Source organism: Anas acuta, chromosome Z (assembly GCF_963932015.1).
Source record: "Anas acuta chromosome Z, bAnaAcu1.1, whole genome shotgun sequence".
Classification (NCBI taxonomy): domain Eukaryota; kingdom Metazoa; phylum Chordata; class Aves; order Anseriformes; family Anatidae; genus Anas; species Anas acuta.
The window spans coordinates 63,160,187-63,173,383 of record NC_089017.1 but is presented as its reverse complement, the minus strand read 5'-3'; the positions used below and the strand labels follow the sequence as shown (position 1 = coordinate 63,173,383).

The following is a 13,197-nucleotide window of genomic DNA, read 5'->3' as shown; positions in this document are numbered from 1 at the left end:
AAATGATTGATTTTTTACCAGTCAAGGAAAAAAGAAGTACTTTTCACAGCAGTGAAGTCAAGGCAAGTGCTTTACTCAAACTCTTGCAGACTCAGAAGTGATTAAGTTCCACTGTGTAACACTGCTCTCCCCATGGAAGATGCATCTTCTTCTTCCCTACCAGCCTCACACCCTTTAATCCAAGAATGAAAATTCACCCCACACCCAACTTCATGAAGTTCTTTAACGACCAATTTATTCTTGTTATTATTGTTAACGTAGCATCCTGAAGTATGGTAAAAGCATCTGGCAGATGTCAGATGTTTTAACCAAGTCATCACCGTTATGTTGAAACCAATGAAGCTGCACATCTCAACTACATGTATGTCAGTCATTTCATCCCACTATTTCATCCCTGCATGTCTTTCACAGAATCACAGACTGGTTGAGGTTGCCAAGGACCTCTGCAGGTTCTTTGGTCCAACCCCCTGCTTAAGCAGGGACACCTGGGGTAGGTTGCCCAGGACCATGTCCAGGCAGCTTTAGAAGACCTCCAAAGCTGGAAACTCCACAGCCTCTCTGACCAATCTGTGCCAGTGCTGCATCACCCTCATGGAAATGAATTGCTTCCTGATATACCTGATATTCAGTTTCTGCCCATTGCCTTTGTCCTGTCCCTTGGCATCACTGGAAAGAGCCGGGCTATACTCTCTGCACCCTTTCTTGAGTGTGTTACACTCACACTTCTTCACAACTCAATAGCAATAGGACAAGTGACTTAAGTCACAGTAGTATATCAGATATATTAAGTACAAGCTCTCAATTACTATTTCTTCATCACACTACTTACATAAACTCACTGTATGGCTTCCTTGAGCAACATGCATTTTTTATTCATTTCCAGAAAAAAAAAAAAGTTGATGGTAGTGCTTTTTCTTTTAGTTGAAATTTTAAGTTCAACCTCATCTCTTACCATAACTTCAGGAATCACCACAGCATTCAGAGGCTTGTCATTGACAGTTGTATCTTTAACTAGCATATATATTCTTTCAGCTTCAGAAAAACATGAAATTTCGAGTACAACAGCACCTGTAAAGATGTGTTAGAATGACATTTTGTATTTTCTATTAATAGAAAATCAACAATATTGAATCACAGCAAACATTTACTTAGGATATCTTTCAGTTAACGTTACTCTACAACGCTTGTGGTTGTTGGTTATCAATGAATTGGGCATTTTGCTTCGTTTTTAAGCCTTTCTTCATACCCCAAACACACCCCAGATTTTTGTTAAAAGTCTCAAGTATATAACTAACTTCAGCAGAAAACTAACACAGGTGTCAAGACGTCCTTTGGACTTCAGAAATATCTCTTTCCATACACTTTATCATACCTAACTGGCTGTTCTCAAGGTATAGAAGTGACAAAGCTATCAAATTTCATTTTCTATCTCATTATTAAAAATTTAGTAGTTCAATTCACTGACAATATCTCAACAAGAATTACTACATACAAGGATCTGATCTGAGAATCATTTTAAGATCTTTAAGTCAGTTTAGGTCCCGTATTGGAAGATGGGGGTGGGAAGGGGAAGGGAACACCTGAATATATACAAGAGAAATCTCAGGCATTTATTTGTAAGCTGTACCAAATGCAGACCCACACCTGTGAAGCATTAGTGCAGCGGACAGAGGTGACTCTCAGCAGCCCTACAGCTTCTCTGCCCTCAGTGAAATTTCATTCATACAGCAAAAGCAAAGCAACAGCTCAAAAACCAGTCAGAAGATTCAAAGGAAGAATGCAGAGAGGAGTATACCGATTTTCTTCAGATTTCCAGCCACTGAACCCCAGCTCAGTAGAGTGCTAGAAACAGTGACCACAAAGCAATCCCACCAAGTTCAAGAGCAGCACCAAATTTTTGTGTTTCAGAGTCAAAATGAGGAGAGAGCATTTGAAGGGCTTTAAAGAGTTCTGCGGTGTTAGCACTATTCAGCTGAAGTGCAATTTCAAACCTCATTTCTCTGACAGATTATCATCACTTTCATGTATAGGTGGCACGAAGCCAACCTTTTATTAATAAGGTAACACTAATCCCCTGCTCTTCATAAATACATTGGGTTATGTTTTGTCTAAATGGCTTTTTGCTTGTGCAGTAAGATTCACATACTCTGAGCTTAGAACCTCTAGTATTAGACTGTAGTTTTGAAAATAGACATTGTTTGCAGTACTTAAAATCTTATTGCTTACCTTGTGCTTGATAAACATGACTCACAGATACTACATTTGCTGCAAAGGGTAAAAATATAAACACATAAAACCTTGGGTACATTTAGAGTAAATATTTAAAATATTTTAAAAAGTTACGTAAATATAATATAAATAAATATTAAAAGTTATACAAATATAGGGAGAACCTCCAGCTAACACTTTCCCTCTTCTAAGTTTACTTTGCAAGTTAGAAAAGCTAAACTGATTTTCATAAAAGGTGGCTGTATATCCTTCCTGGCATTTAGTTTAATTCCTCTTGAAGTTACATAAAAAATTGGGAAAAATACCTCGTTTCCTGAAACAAAAAGGATGACACATTCCTGACATTGTTTATACAACACGTTTGTTGAAAGAGTATTATGAAAAATCAATTACACTTTGAAAAAGGAAAATAAATTCTTTTCACTGAGTGCTTGTCCATATGTGCATGCACACATAGCTCTTATTTCTCTGTGACCTGGGACAGAGCACATGGACAGTATGGACAATAGCTCAAGCAAAAAGTTCAGATATTAATAAAGGTAAAGATCATTCATGCATATGGAATTAAATTGCACTGCCATAATTTGAATGGTGTAAGGTATGCTCAGTTTGAAAAGGTTTTTCCACTAAAAACCTTTAGTGGAAACCTATAGTCACATGTAACTCCAGTTCTGTAACATCACCATTTGAATAATAAGCTGTCACATCTCTTGTGCAGCCACCAACATGCTAAAATGAACAAAAAGGCTCCCATGAGAGTAGATGAGAGACTGATTCTTCAAAAGACATCAAAAACATTATGAAAGAAACAATAAGAAGCTACAGATGCTACTACATTTAATTATGTACAGCTGAATAGATCTCAAAGCGCACCTGTTTACTTACTTTTGATAGCTAATTCATCCTTGAGAATATTTGTGTATTCTTCAGGAGAAAGCTGAGGTGGAAGGCCACCAATAAATAAATTTACTCGTACAATGGACTTGCTGTTTTCCACTACGTAAAATCTTGTTTGATTCATCTGACGTATTGAAGTCTACCAAAATAATAATAAAAAATGACGTGACATTTGGCAAAAAGATATTATGAAACAAAATCCCAAATAGTTCTGAACTTAGCTATCATGTCGTCTATGCCTAGAGAATATCACAAATAGAAACAAACTTCAGTCCAAGCACTTGGCTTCTCTACAGATAAGCCAGCTGGGGGTGTAACCGAATACTTATTTTTTCTGTAAGAAGGGGAACTCCCAACTTGCTATAAAAAAGGGATCATGTTTCTCTTTCATATTTACCTTTCTTATGTCCTTGAGTCTGTTAAGAATCAGTTCCTGACTGTCCAAGACCATGCGCTGAACTAGAGATGGAAAGAACATTAACCATGTTTGAAAACAGTATAAGTTATTATCAGGCTCAATTAAATTAAAAAAAATCAAAACTAAAATCAGCACAACGAAAACACACACATGCCAAGATGTTAGGGAAAATTCACAACTCTTACATGTCTATCATTAAGGACCATGCAGACCCATTATTCAAAGGAAGACCATGAAGTTGCTTTGCACAATCTGAATTTGTCCACAGCTGTTTATGACCTCCCTCCCTTTAAAATAATTTACAATGAAACTAAGTGCTAGAAGATCACTTACACACATGCCTTTGGTCAGTGCTCCTTCACTTACCTTGCTTACTGCCCATAAGCACTTCTACCAGTTTGAAATTCTGGAGGCACTCCGTCTGCCAAAAGATGGAACATGTAAATGTAGTTTCTAAATGAGATATCGTTTTGCCAGATGTTTACATTGATATTACGGTATCCATTGCACAAACAAAGCATGGTAAATTAAACATTTTAAAATCCATCCCAATGTTCTTTCTCTACCCACTCCTCCCAAGTCAGGAATAATCTTTATTTTACACGTTCAGCTTCCCACACGTGGTGTCAGGCTCCCGTACCCTTAATTACACAGGTCTCCTAGCAGCCCTGTGGGGAAATGATGCCCACAAAGCACGGTTAACTCTACCCCCTTCAGTGACCAGCAGCTCAGCTAGGCTATTTCCACAGTGCTCTTCCACAGCCAGCATGTAGGATGGGGAATGAACCTAATCTTTGAGAAGATCAGCCAGAAACCAGGCTCACCAGGCCTCACCTCCTGGGGCATTCCACCAGCACTGATGGAAGGAAACCCTCCTCGTGTGCCACTGTTATTTCTCTAAACTGTACTGCTACACCACTGGGAACATCCAATTCCTTTGTAGTCAGAAAAGAAAAGCCAGAAGTTCAATCACTTGCTAGTGTAACTGCAGTCCTGCAAACATGTGACACTCGGGACTGAGGAAGTCTTAATTTCAGGCCTTGAGATTCAAAAGAAAAATTGCTTTGCATGGATGTTAAAAGCAAGTGTGGTTTTAAAGGTGTCAACTGCCAACATTTGCTTTACCTGGAATTTGATGAGAGATATTTGGAGGATCTTTAGAATAGACAAATTCTGAATATTAAAAAAGAGATTTCCTGTACACGCATATGTCTCTCACAGCTGCAAAATAGCTTCCCAAATACAGGGATATAAAGAACTTTTCCAAACAGGGTACCTAGCTTTCTTGTTCAATGGTTTCTTTTTTTTCAGATGAGACAAAGTTTCAGACGAGAATTTCCAAGTTTTGTTAAAAGCTCCAAAGTACTTGAGAAAAAGGGCTGAAACCAAATCCTAGAACCATCCCATGATGCAAAACGAGCTGCATGCACTACAGTGTATACATGAAGACCACAGTTACCTGCTCCAAACAGCTAGCCACATGCATGCTTCAAAGTGCCCTGTAAGCAACTGCAGAAGGTGGTCACCCTCTATGTGAGCATGGCTGTTCCCTGGAAGGAAACTGGTCTACTCACAAACTCAAACTCCTGAACAAAATGCACGCACTACAGTTTTACGCCTCCACAGCTGTGTGTCTGATTCAGACTGCCAGTGCCTTGGCACATTTAAAAATTCTACTAACATGTTTCCTAAAAGTCATGCTATCTTGGCTCCAGCTATGTGACAGACAGGAAGACTAAAAAGAGATCACATTCCACAGAAAACGTGTATCTACAAGATTACAAGTTGTATCTAATTGTTTTACAACAAGGCTGGAAGGAGTGCAGATGGTAAACCATGCAAGTGACATTCAGTCTCAAGTTTTTCTTTGCATATAACCATGTTTTAAGTATTGCAAGACATAGACAACCAGAAAACATACACTGCATACTAAGAATCACTGTGCTCTTACAAGTAAATTTGCTTGACCCAGAAAGACTGATGGTAACTTTCAGTGCAGAGCACCTAGGTCCACCAACAAGACCACAGAAAGTTTTATAGCAGTCACAAAAGACTATCAGGAATTAGCGATTTCAATATTAACATCAAATGGACAGATAGTATTTTTTCTACAGAGGAAAACATGCACATGCCACTTCAGGGTCACTCAGGTAGTATGTGGACACGCGTATTATCTTGTGCTTACCTGCCTTCCAAGTAAGGGGAGCACTTCTTTGATCACACTCTGTGTAGTGCTTTCCTTATTTACTCGTAGAGAAACGTATGCCATTCCCACCCTAGACAGAAAAGAGAAGTACTTTTTTTTTTTTAGGACAATCATTTGACCTAACCCTTTTTTATCTAAATGGAAAATTCACTGTCAGTTAGGAAGAAATCTGTATTATCTGAAGAAACATGCTCACTGAGTCTAATGGCAAATTCAGTATTAGCCACACCAGACAAAGCACAAGACAAGTTCTCAAGAAATTGGTCATTAAAACTGCCCACTGCAAATGAGTTTCTTACTATACACACACAACTAAAACCAGGTAAAGTTTGGCAATGTAGGTACGTTAGTAAAATAACCAAGTGTTTACATTTTATCTCACGGCTTTTAAGAAATGAATAGGTCATCAGACAGTCTTGTTTTGACTGCTAAGTATACTTAAAATGTATATTCCCTTAGTGGTAAATGGAACAGATTTTTTTTCTTTAATTCTACTTCTACTTTCACATCAGAAGTTGCACTAAATTCTTCCTATTTAATAATTCTTCCAAGAATGTCAAGCTTTCAATTGACGTGTATGTGTCATCATTTATTTACATATACAGTTAAAATAAACTTACATCTTTTTGGCCAAATGTACAATAATAGAACTGCACATGTTGCACGTGTTGTATGCATGTTAAAAAAACCGTGAGCAGGTTTCCACATGCTGAAATGAATAATATGCATACTACTCATTCAGAAAAATAAACAAAAGTATCCTCTAGTACAGAAGAAAAAACAACATTCTCCATTACACTTGTGAGATTTTAATGACTGAAACACACTAAGCTAAACTACAGAGGACAAATGTAGCTAAGCAGGATAACCTTGTAAGAGAGGAGGAAAACACTCACTTAAGCCACGCAGGATAAATTCTGATCACTTCTTCATCCTTTGGTTTGGCTCTGATGATCCAAGCTTCAGGAACGGATTCTCGGAATACTGAGCCTGAGTTGCTGTCCTCTGCAGCATCGTTCCTGTTGATAACGTCATCAGACAGCAGCGCCTGCTGCGTAAAGGTCTGCAGCTCATACTCCTGCTGGTCATCATTTATGTAGTATGCCCTCAAAGCAGCCTCCTACAACACAGAAAGATAAATTAACATTTTCTTGAAAAGACACCAATAATACCTGTGTAGCCGCAGACACTTATAAATATCCTACTTACAGAATCAACCTTTACAACATGTTTTAAGCACAGAACAGTAGGGAAAAAACAACAACCATGTTGTAAAAATAATTTTTAGTAGAAGTTATAAAAAATTATCAATAGAAAATAGTAACTTGAACACTATATTTTTGCCTAGTGATAGTCATTTTAAATTCATGTCAAAAGTAAAAATTCAGCACCAATACAACTGACACACAGTGCATGCAAAATTTATTCCAAAAGGAAATTGGTAAATGACACTTGATTATGCTCTGAACACTATTATTATCTATAATTCTGAACACATTATCTTCTTGAACTAAGGGGATACCGAAAACTACTGAGCCTCTCAACCACAAGGCTGCCCTGAACCCCACATCTGCGAAGAGTAAGTTAAGGTGATGTCCTTGGGAGATGCAAGCCGTCAGAGGAATATTACATCCATTAGTGGCCCGTGCCTGCAGCAATTCTGCACATACAGGCTCTGCAGTGAATACAGCCCACTAAGTCATTTACAAGTGGTACTAATCTGCCCTGGTATTGTATGCAGCAGTCTGATGAAACATGCTTTAAAGACAAGTAGTAGTCCTAAATAAAAGTGTTTTCAGCACCATATTCAATTTGCCTTGGACACCACTGACATACAAAACATTAAAAGCCATTCTCAAAATCGCTGCTGATTTTGAGCACACCAGCAAGGTAACAATCTTAATGAGCTGTGAGTTTAAATCATCAAAATTTTGAGTTAATATATTCTCCAGACTCGTGTGCCAAGTTCTTTATTGACTTGGAGTCCTCACCATCCTACTGTGCACCTCCCCATACTCCCTCTGGGCTTCATTCTGCACAACATGGGGTCTCTACCCAGTTATGCCCAGCCCAGTAAATCAAAATCTGTACAGAACATGTAGTTTCGGATTGAGTCATGTTTCCACCCAAGATGAAGTGCTGAAACAGCTAGAGAGTGGCCATTATGTAATCAATAATTCATTGCTTTCACAACCAAATGGAGGTAAGTGCGGCATGCTCCAGTCTTCAAAGCTGATTAATTGCAGTGCAGTAGTGGTGGCTATCCAGCATGAACTTCAAACTACTAATGAGGACTTCAAACTACAGAAGAGGAATGAAATATAAGGAGCTGGTTATCCAGTATTCCTCATATCGGTAAAATCACATTTCAGTGTCACACCAGGAAAGTGAATGACTGCTGAACATACCATTTTCTGCTGCACATACTGTGTGCCCCAAAAGCTACATATATCTAAACAACAATATCTACAAATATTCTAAAATAAGAGCACCACATGAAGTCAAATTGCATTATTTTATAGCACTTATAAATTTTGTTGTTGTTCAGTTACATTTGTAGAAATAAGCTTTTGACTATTGCAATATACAGTGTCATAAAGGGGCAAATAATTTTAATATTGACATTCACCAGGTATCTTACCACAACTTCTTCATTTTTTGCAATCCTTGGAATTGAAATCAGTCGAAATTGATTGCGTTTCACTGCATCATTCCCATCAAATATCTTTAATGTTTGTTTACCTGAATGAAAACAATTATTGTATTTCAATAACACACCCCTCAAATCATAAAGCTACCTGATCAGGAAGTGTACAATGGAACTATTAAAAACCTACTTTTAACCCACTGATTTGTTTCTTCATAACAAGCCCTGAGGCTAAACCTTTTTGTTTTGTCATTGTTGATTTAAAACAGGTGTACATTCATGGAGGAATCAAAGAAGAGTATTTTAAGTAATCATAGCTTTATGTGGGGTTTTGTTATGTGACTATAGTGTTTACTTCATCACTTCTTCATCCTCACCATTCAAGACTGCCTTTATTACTGAACAGTTCAACAACTAAAACCAAGCCATCACCTTCAGGAACAGCTCACAAAGCAGTGCACGTTCTGAGAGCATCTTTCTGAAGAAAGTCTTTAAAATAGCTGGTCCAGGCAACAGGGTAAAATTAAGGAACAGTAGAGAAGCTAGAAGAAAGCAGCTGCAGCAAATGAAGAATAACACTTTTCTGTTACAGTGTGTAATCTCATAATAAAGCTGTTATAAACAGCTCATAAACAATCCTGCAGTCATCATAAAGTGATAAAATGGGTAGGAGCTGATGACTTGCAGACTTAAAATGCTTGAAGGCTTAACAGAAAACCACAGAGACCAACTGTAATGTACACACAACCGGTTAATCAGGCAGTCTGTTAATGCTTGTTGTAAGGGAGGTGTGCATCGCATGCTGGACTCCAGTTTCATCTTTCACTTTCAGTTTGGAAATATTGCATAGTACAGCTGAAGGTACTGAAAACCTCTTGCTCTCAAATACCATTGGCATTTAGATTTGAAGAACCATGCCATCAAATTATCCTTTGTCATATAAGGATTAAAAAGGAGCTGGAACTGGAAGAACAAAACAAAACAAAACAAAAAAAAAAAAACAAAACCACCACACACCTAAGTGATGACTGGAGAAAACTGGCTAGAATCCCAGGCAGAAAGAAGCATGTTGTTGGATACCTGCGTGCTGCAGTGACAGCACTCTTAGGAAACACTGCAGAGAATTAACTGCTTTGAAAGGGCACTTCAGTGACACTCTGCTACCCTTCTGGAGCCACCTGAAACTCAGATAAACTGTGTCTAATGCACCTATTCCTGTTTCAGTGTTTATTGTCACTTCCCAAGGAGACACTACGCAGAATTAAAGCTTCATCCAAAATTATGTTTGAAGACAGCATTTTTTAAACAAGACCCTTACCCTCGAAAATAAAAAAACATCCTGCTATCTTCATTCTTGCTGGTTTTACTTCCAATTATTTTGAAATGCAACAGCTAGACTTTAAACTTATCTCTGTTTAGGTTTCTCCATTTATCATGGCCTTTCTTCATTAACAATTCCACTAGGCATGGCACAGTCAACGAGCAAGGATATTCTCATTAGGCAATATAATGATCTAATTGCACAGCAAAGCAATAACACTACAGTCTCCCATTGCACTCTGAACTCAGCCTCTACTGGGACGAAAGTGACAATGGTGATCAGTGAGTGTTTCAGCAGCAGCCCTTACCCACTAACAGGAGAAGAACAGGTGGGACTGCTCCAGGAGCAATCCTCCACTCTTTGGGGGGATTTGGGCAGTACTTTGGTATAGCACTTTACTCTTTGTTCATGTCATTGCACAACATTTGAGGTCCATCACAAGCTGAGACTGCAGCACAGAGCATGCACAAGCCTGCTGCAAGGGCACACAGCCACCCAGTCTCTTTTCCTGGCTCTGGGAGCATCTGTTCTGCGAAGAGGCTGGCTGCCTCCTCCTTTAATCCACTTAGGGACAGTGGGGCAGGAAAGTGACACACACGTCGATAAACATTACAAGAAATGTATTCAACAAACGCTGCTATGAAGTGGAAAGCATATAACACAAATTGATCTCAGAGCACTACGTTAGCTTTTTTAATCAAAGGATTTTTGTGAGATGGTTATTGCCTGCACCGCAGATTGCTAATTGATGCTGAACAAACCGGTTGTGCTGGGAAACAAATAATATTAATTGTCCCCTGTTCCCCTAACTGCAAACACTAATTTATCCTTCTCGAATACATGAAAGATGAATGCTGACGATTATTCCTTCACGTGATAAGATACGTACTCTTAATTTCCACACAGAATGAGGGTTAAATTTGATATACAGAAAACACTGAAAGGGGAGGCTATTTGAAAGACTGCACCTGAAACAAATGGGTGATTGAATCATTTCAAGGAACTCTTCTTTGTGTTGTTTCATGTCCAGTTACAAGCAGCATACAATTTCACCTTCTAAGGAAATTTTATGACCTCTCCTGAGATAACTAGGCCTCTCTGAAAAGAGGAATTTGAGGACTGCTTTGCTCTGCTGCAAATGAACTAATCCACCCAATCTCTTCTGCATCTGAACTCTTTCTAACTTAAGAGAATCATTTTGATCATTTGTACTTAACTTAAAAGTCACTGTGACATGGAAACAAGGGAATAAAATGCTAAAAATAACCTGTGGCATTACTGACAGGAAAAACCCGAAATGTAACAACGATGTGAAAACAAGCACTTATCAAACTGTACATGAACAAGAAATATTTTATGTTAAGACCCTAAAAACAGAGCAGGGCTGAAGCTGATCTATCCCAGCAAGAGCTTCTGGGTTAGGAGCAGCGGGCCAGCCAATGTATGGGTGATATGGTGGTGGTTGTCAAAGCCTGTGGTCATGAAGAAGTAGGAGATGAAGTAGCAACACCTTCAAGCACCTGCAAGAAGCCTCACGTTAGCAGGTGCAGCTCCTCACGGAGGGTAATGATACCTCCCTGAGACAAGCAATGAGCTTATGTGAGGAGATGTTTTGCTAGACCTGATGCTTATAAACCAGGAAGAAATGTTTGGTTATATAAAGGCTGTGGACAGCCTTGGCTACAATGACCACAAGATGGTAGAGTTCAGGATCATGAAAGGAAGGGAAAAAAGCAAAGGGAAGCATCATAATGAAGAACATCAGGAAAGCAGATTTCGGCTTGCCCTGGAATCTGTTTAGAAATATCCCATGGGATACAGTCTTGGAGAGAAGAGTGGTCCAGGAGGGGTAGCCAGTTTTCAAGGATCACTTCCTCTGATCTCAAGCTTTCTGTATCCACAAATAGGAAAAATAAGCAAAGGTGGCAGAAAGCATGCACAGATTAACAAGGAACTCCTGATAAAACTTGGCTGTGAAAAGGAAGCACACAAGAGAGAGATGAAGAATTGTGTTGGAATGAATATAGAGACTGTCCATACAGGCACATGGTTAGGAAAGCCAAAGCCCATATGGAGATAGGTCTAGTGAAGGACAAGAAAAAATCAACAGGAAAAGGATGACTGGAGAAAATGTGGGCCTGCAGAGGATTTGGAATGAGGACCTGGTCATAAGGGCCATGAAGAAGGCTGAGGCACTGACTGCTTTCTGTGTCTTGGTTTTCACTGGTAAGACTGGCCATCAGCCACCCCAGGGCTTCTGAGGCCAGTGGGAAAGTCCAGGGCAAGGAAGCCTTAGTGGAGGAGGTTTACGTTAGGGAACACCTAAGCAGGCCATGCAGAATTGCATGGGTCTGATACAATGCTGAGAACATGAAGTCCAGCTGTAGGCCTGTACAATGGAGTACCCTACCAGTGATACGGGGGATTGATAGCATTTAACCTCTTCACTGACTTTTTTTTAAGCCTCAATATGAGGCACATTTAAGTATGATCAACTCATACTTCCAAACTATCCTTGACAGTCTATTGCCATCACACTGAGACGTTCACAACTTTTTAATAGTCAAAATCTGATCCTTTCCTTTAAACCCTGCTGGATTACTGTCAGAAGAAGTGAAATTCTTTTAGGAACAGATTTCTGTCAGAGAGATCTCCATGGTGACTGTAGCCTGGACAAATTGTAACCAAAAGACATTGTGTCCTGGGTGACCTTCTCTTGGGCTAATATGATTTGAGAAAAGACAGCAAACACATGTTACTGAAGCACAACCAATGTTCTGAGTATGAACTTTCATAACATTATCAAGATCTCTACTGTTTTCTCTAGCAATCCAGAGGACAGACAAACATCTGAGAATAAAAACATTCATCCAAATTTTAGTACTTGTTTTCATTCAAACTGCCTTTGTAGACTGCTTGTTAGACTCTAGCTGTCCTGAAAGAATCCTTAGCAATTTTATCTGAAGATTTTTTATGAGCTTTCCACTTAAGATCAGACAAATGGTTGGATTGACTCAAACCATTTTGCTAAGAAGAATGTGGATCTCAAGTACATTCCTTAGCCAAACACACCCTATACTCAATCTTGCTTTCCATAAGGTAATGCAGTTACCTATCACACAAAGCAACTTCAATTTATGAAGTGAAAAGTCATCTTCAGCTTCTTTTGTCACTGCCATCCTTGTTGGAGTCCCTTGTACTACAACTTGATGAAAGTTGGCTTTCTTGCACCTGAGCTTCTGGGAACAGATAACAGAAAGCTAAACAGCCAGTTATTTGACCATGGCTAGTCACCTGGAAAAACACTTCCCGACTCGTTCAAGTGCACATCCACAACATGAAAGTTAAGGTGTATCTTCTGTCAGTCTGATATGTTGAACTAACCTCTGAAAAGAAGCTCAACTATAATAACTTCTAACATTAAAGCTCCTTCTCTATCCTGCTCCAATTTTTGAATATTAGAGAATGACCAAGTTATA

General features: G+C 38.9%; 1 protein-coding gene across 3 annotated transcripts in view; it reads right to left on the bottom strand.

Annotated features, from left to right (window-relative positions):
• The window catches only part of DGKQ (diacylglycerol kinase theta), an 89,909-nt gene that overhangs the window by 29,259 nt on the left and 47,453 nt on the right, over nt 1-13,197 (bottom strand). For all 3 annotated transcript variants that reach the window (XM_068666130.1, XM_068666131.1, XM_068666132.1), the window contains 8 exons: nt 8,392-8,492; nt 6,647-6,870; nt 5,730-5,820; nt 3,911-3,965; nt 3,524-3,585; nt 3,115-3,265; nt 2,227-2,265; nt 953-1,068 (listed from right to left, as the gene is read on the bottom strand). In XM_068666130.1, coding sequence (XP_068522231.1) covers nt 953-1,068; nt 2,227-2,265; nt 3,115-3,265; nt 3,524-3,585; nt 3,911-3,965; nt 5,730-5,820; nt 6,647-6,870; nt 8,392-8,492 — 839 coding nt within the window. The remainder of the gene's footprint in view (nt 1-952; nt 1,069-2,226; nt 2,266-3,114; nt 3,266-3,523; nt 3,586-3,910; nt 3,966-5,729; nt 5,821-6,646; nt 6,871-8,391; nt 8,493-13,197) is intronic.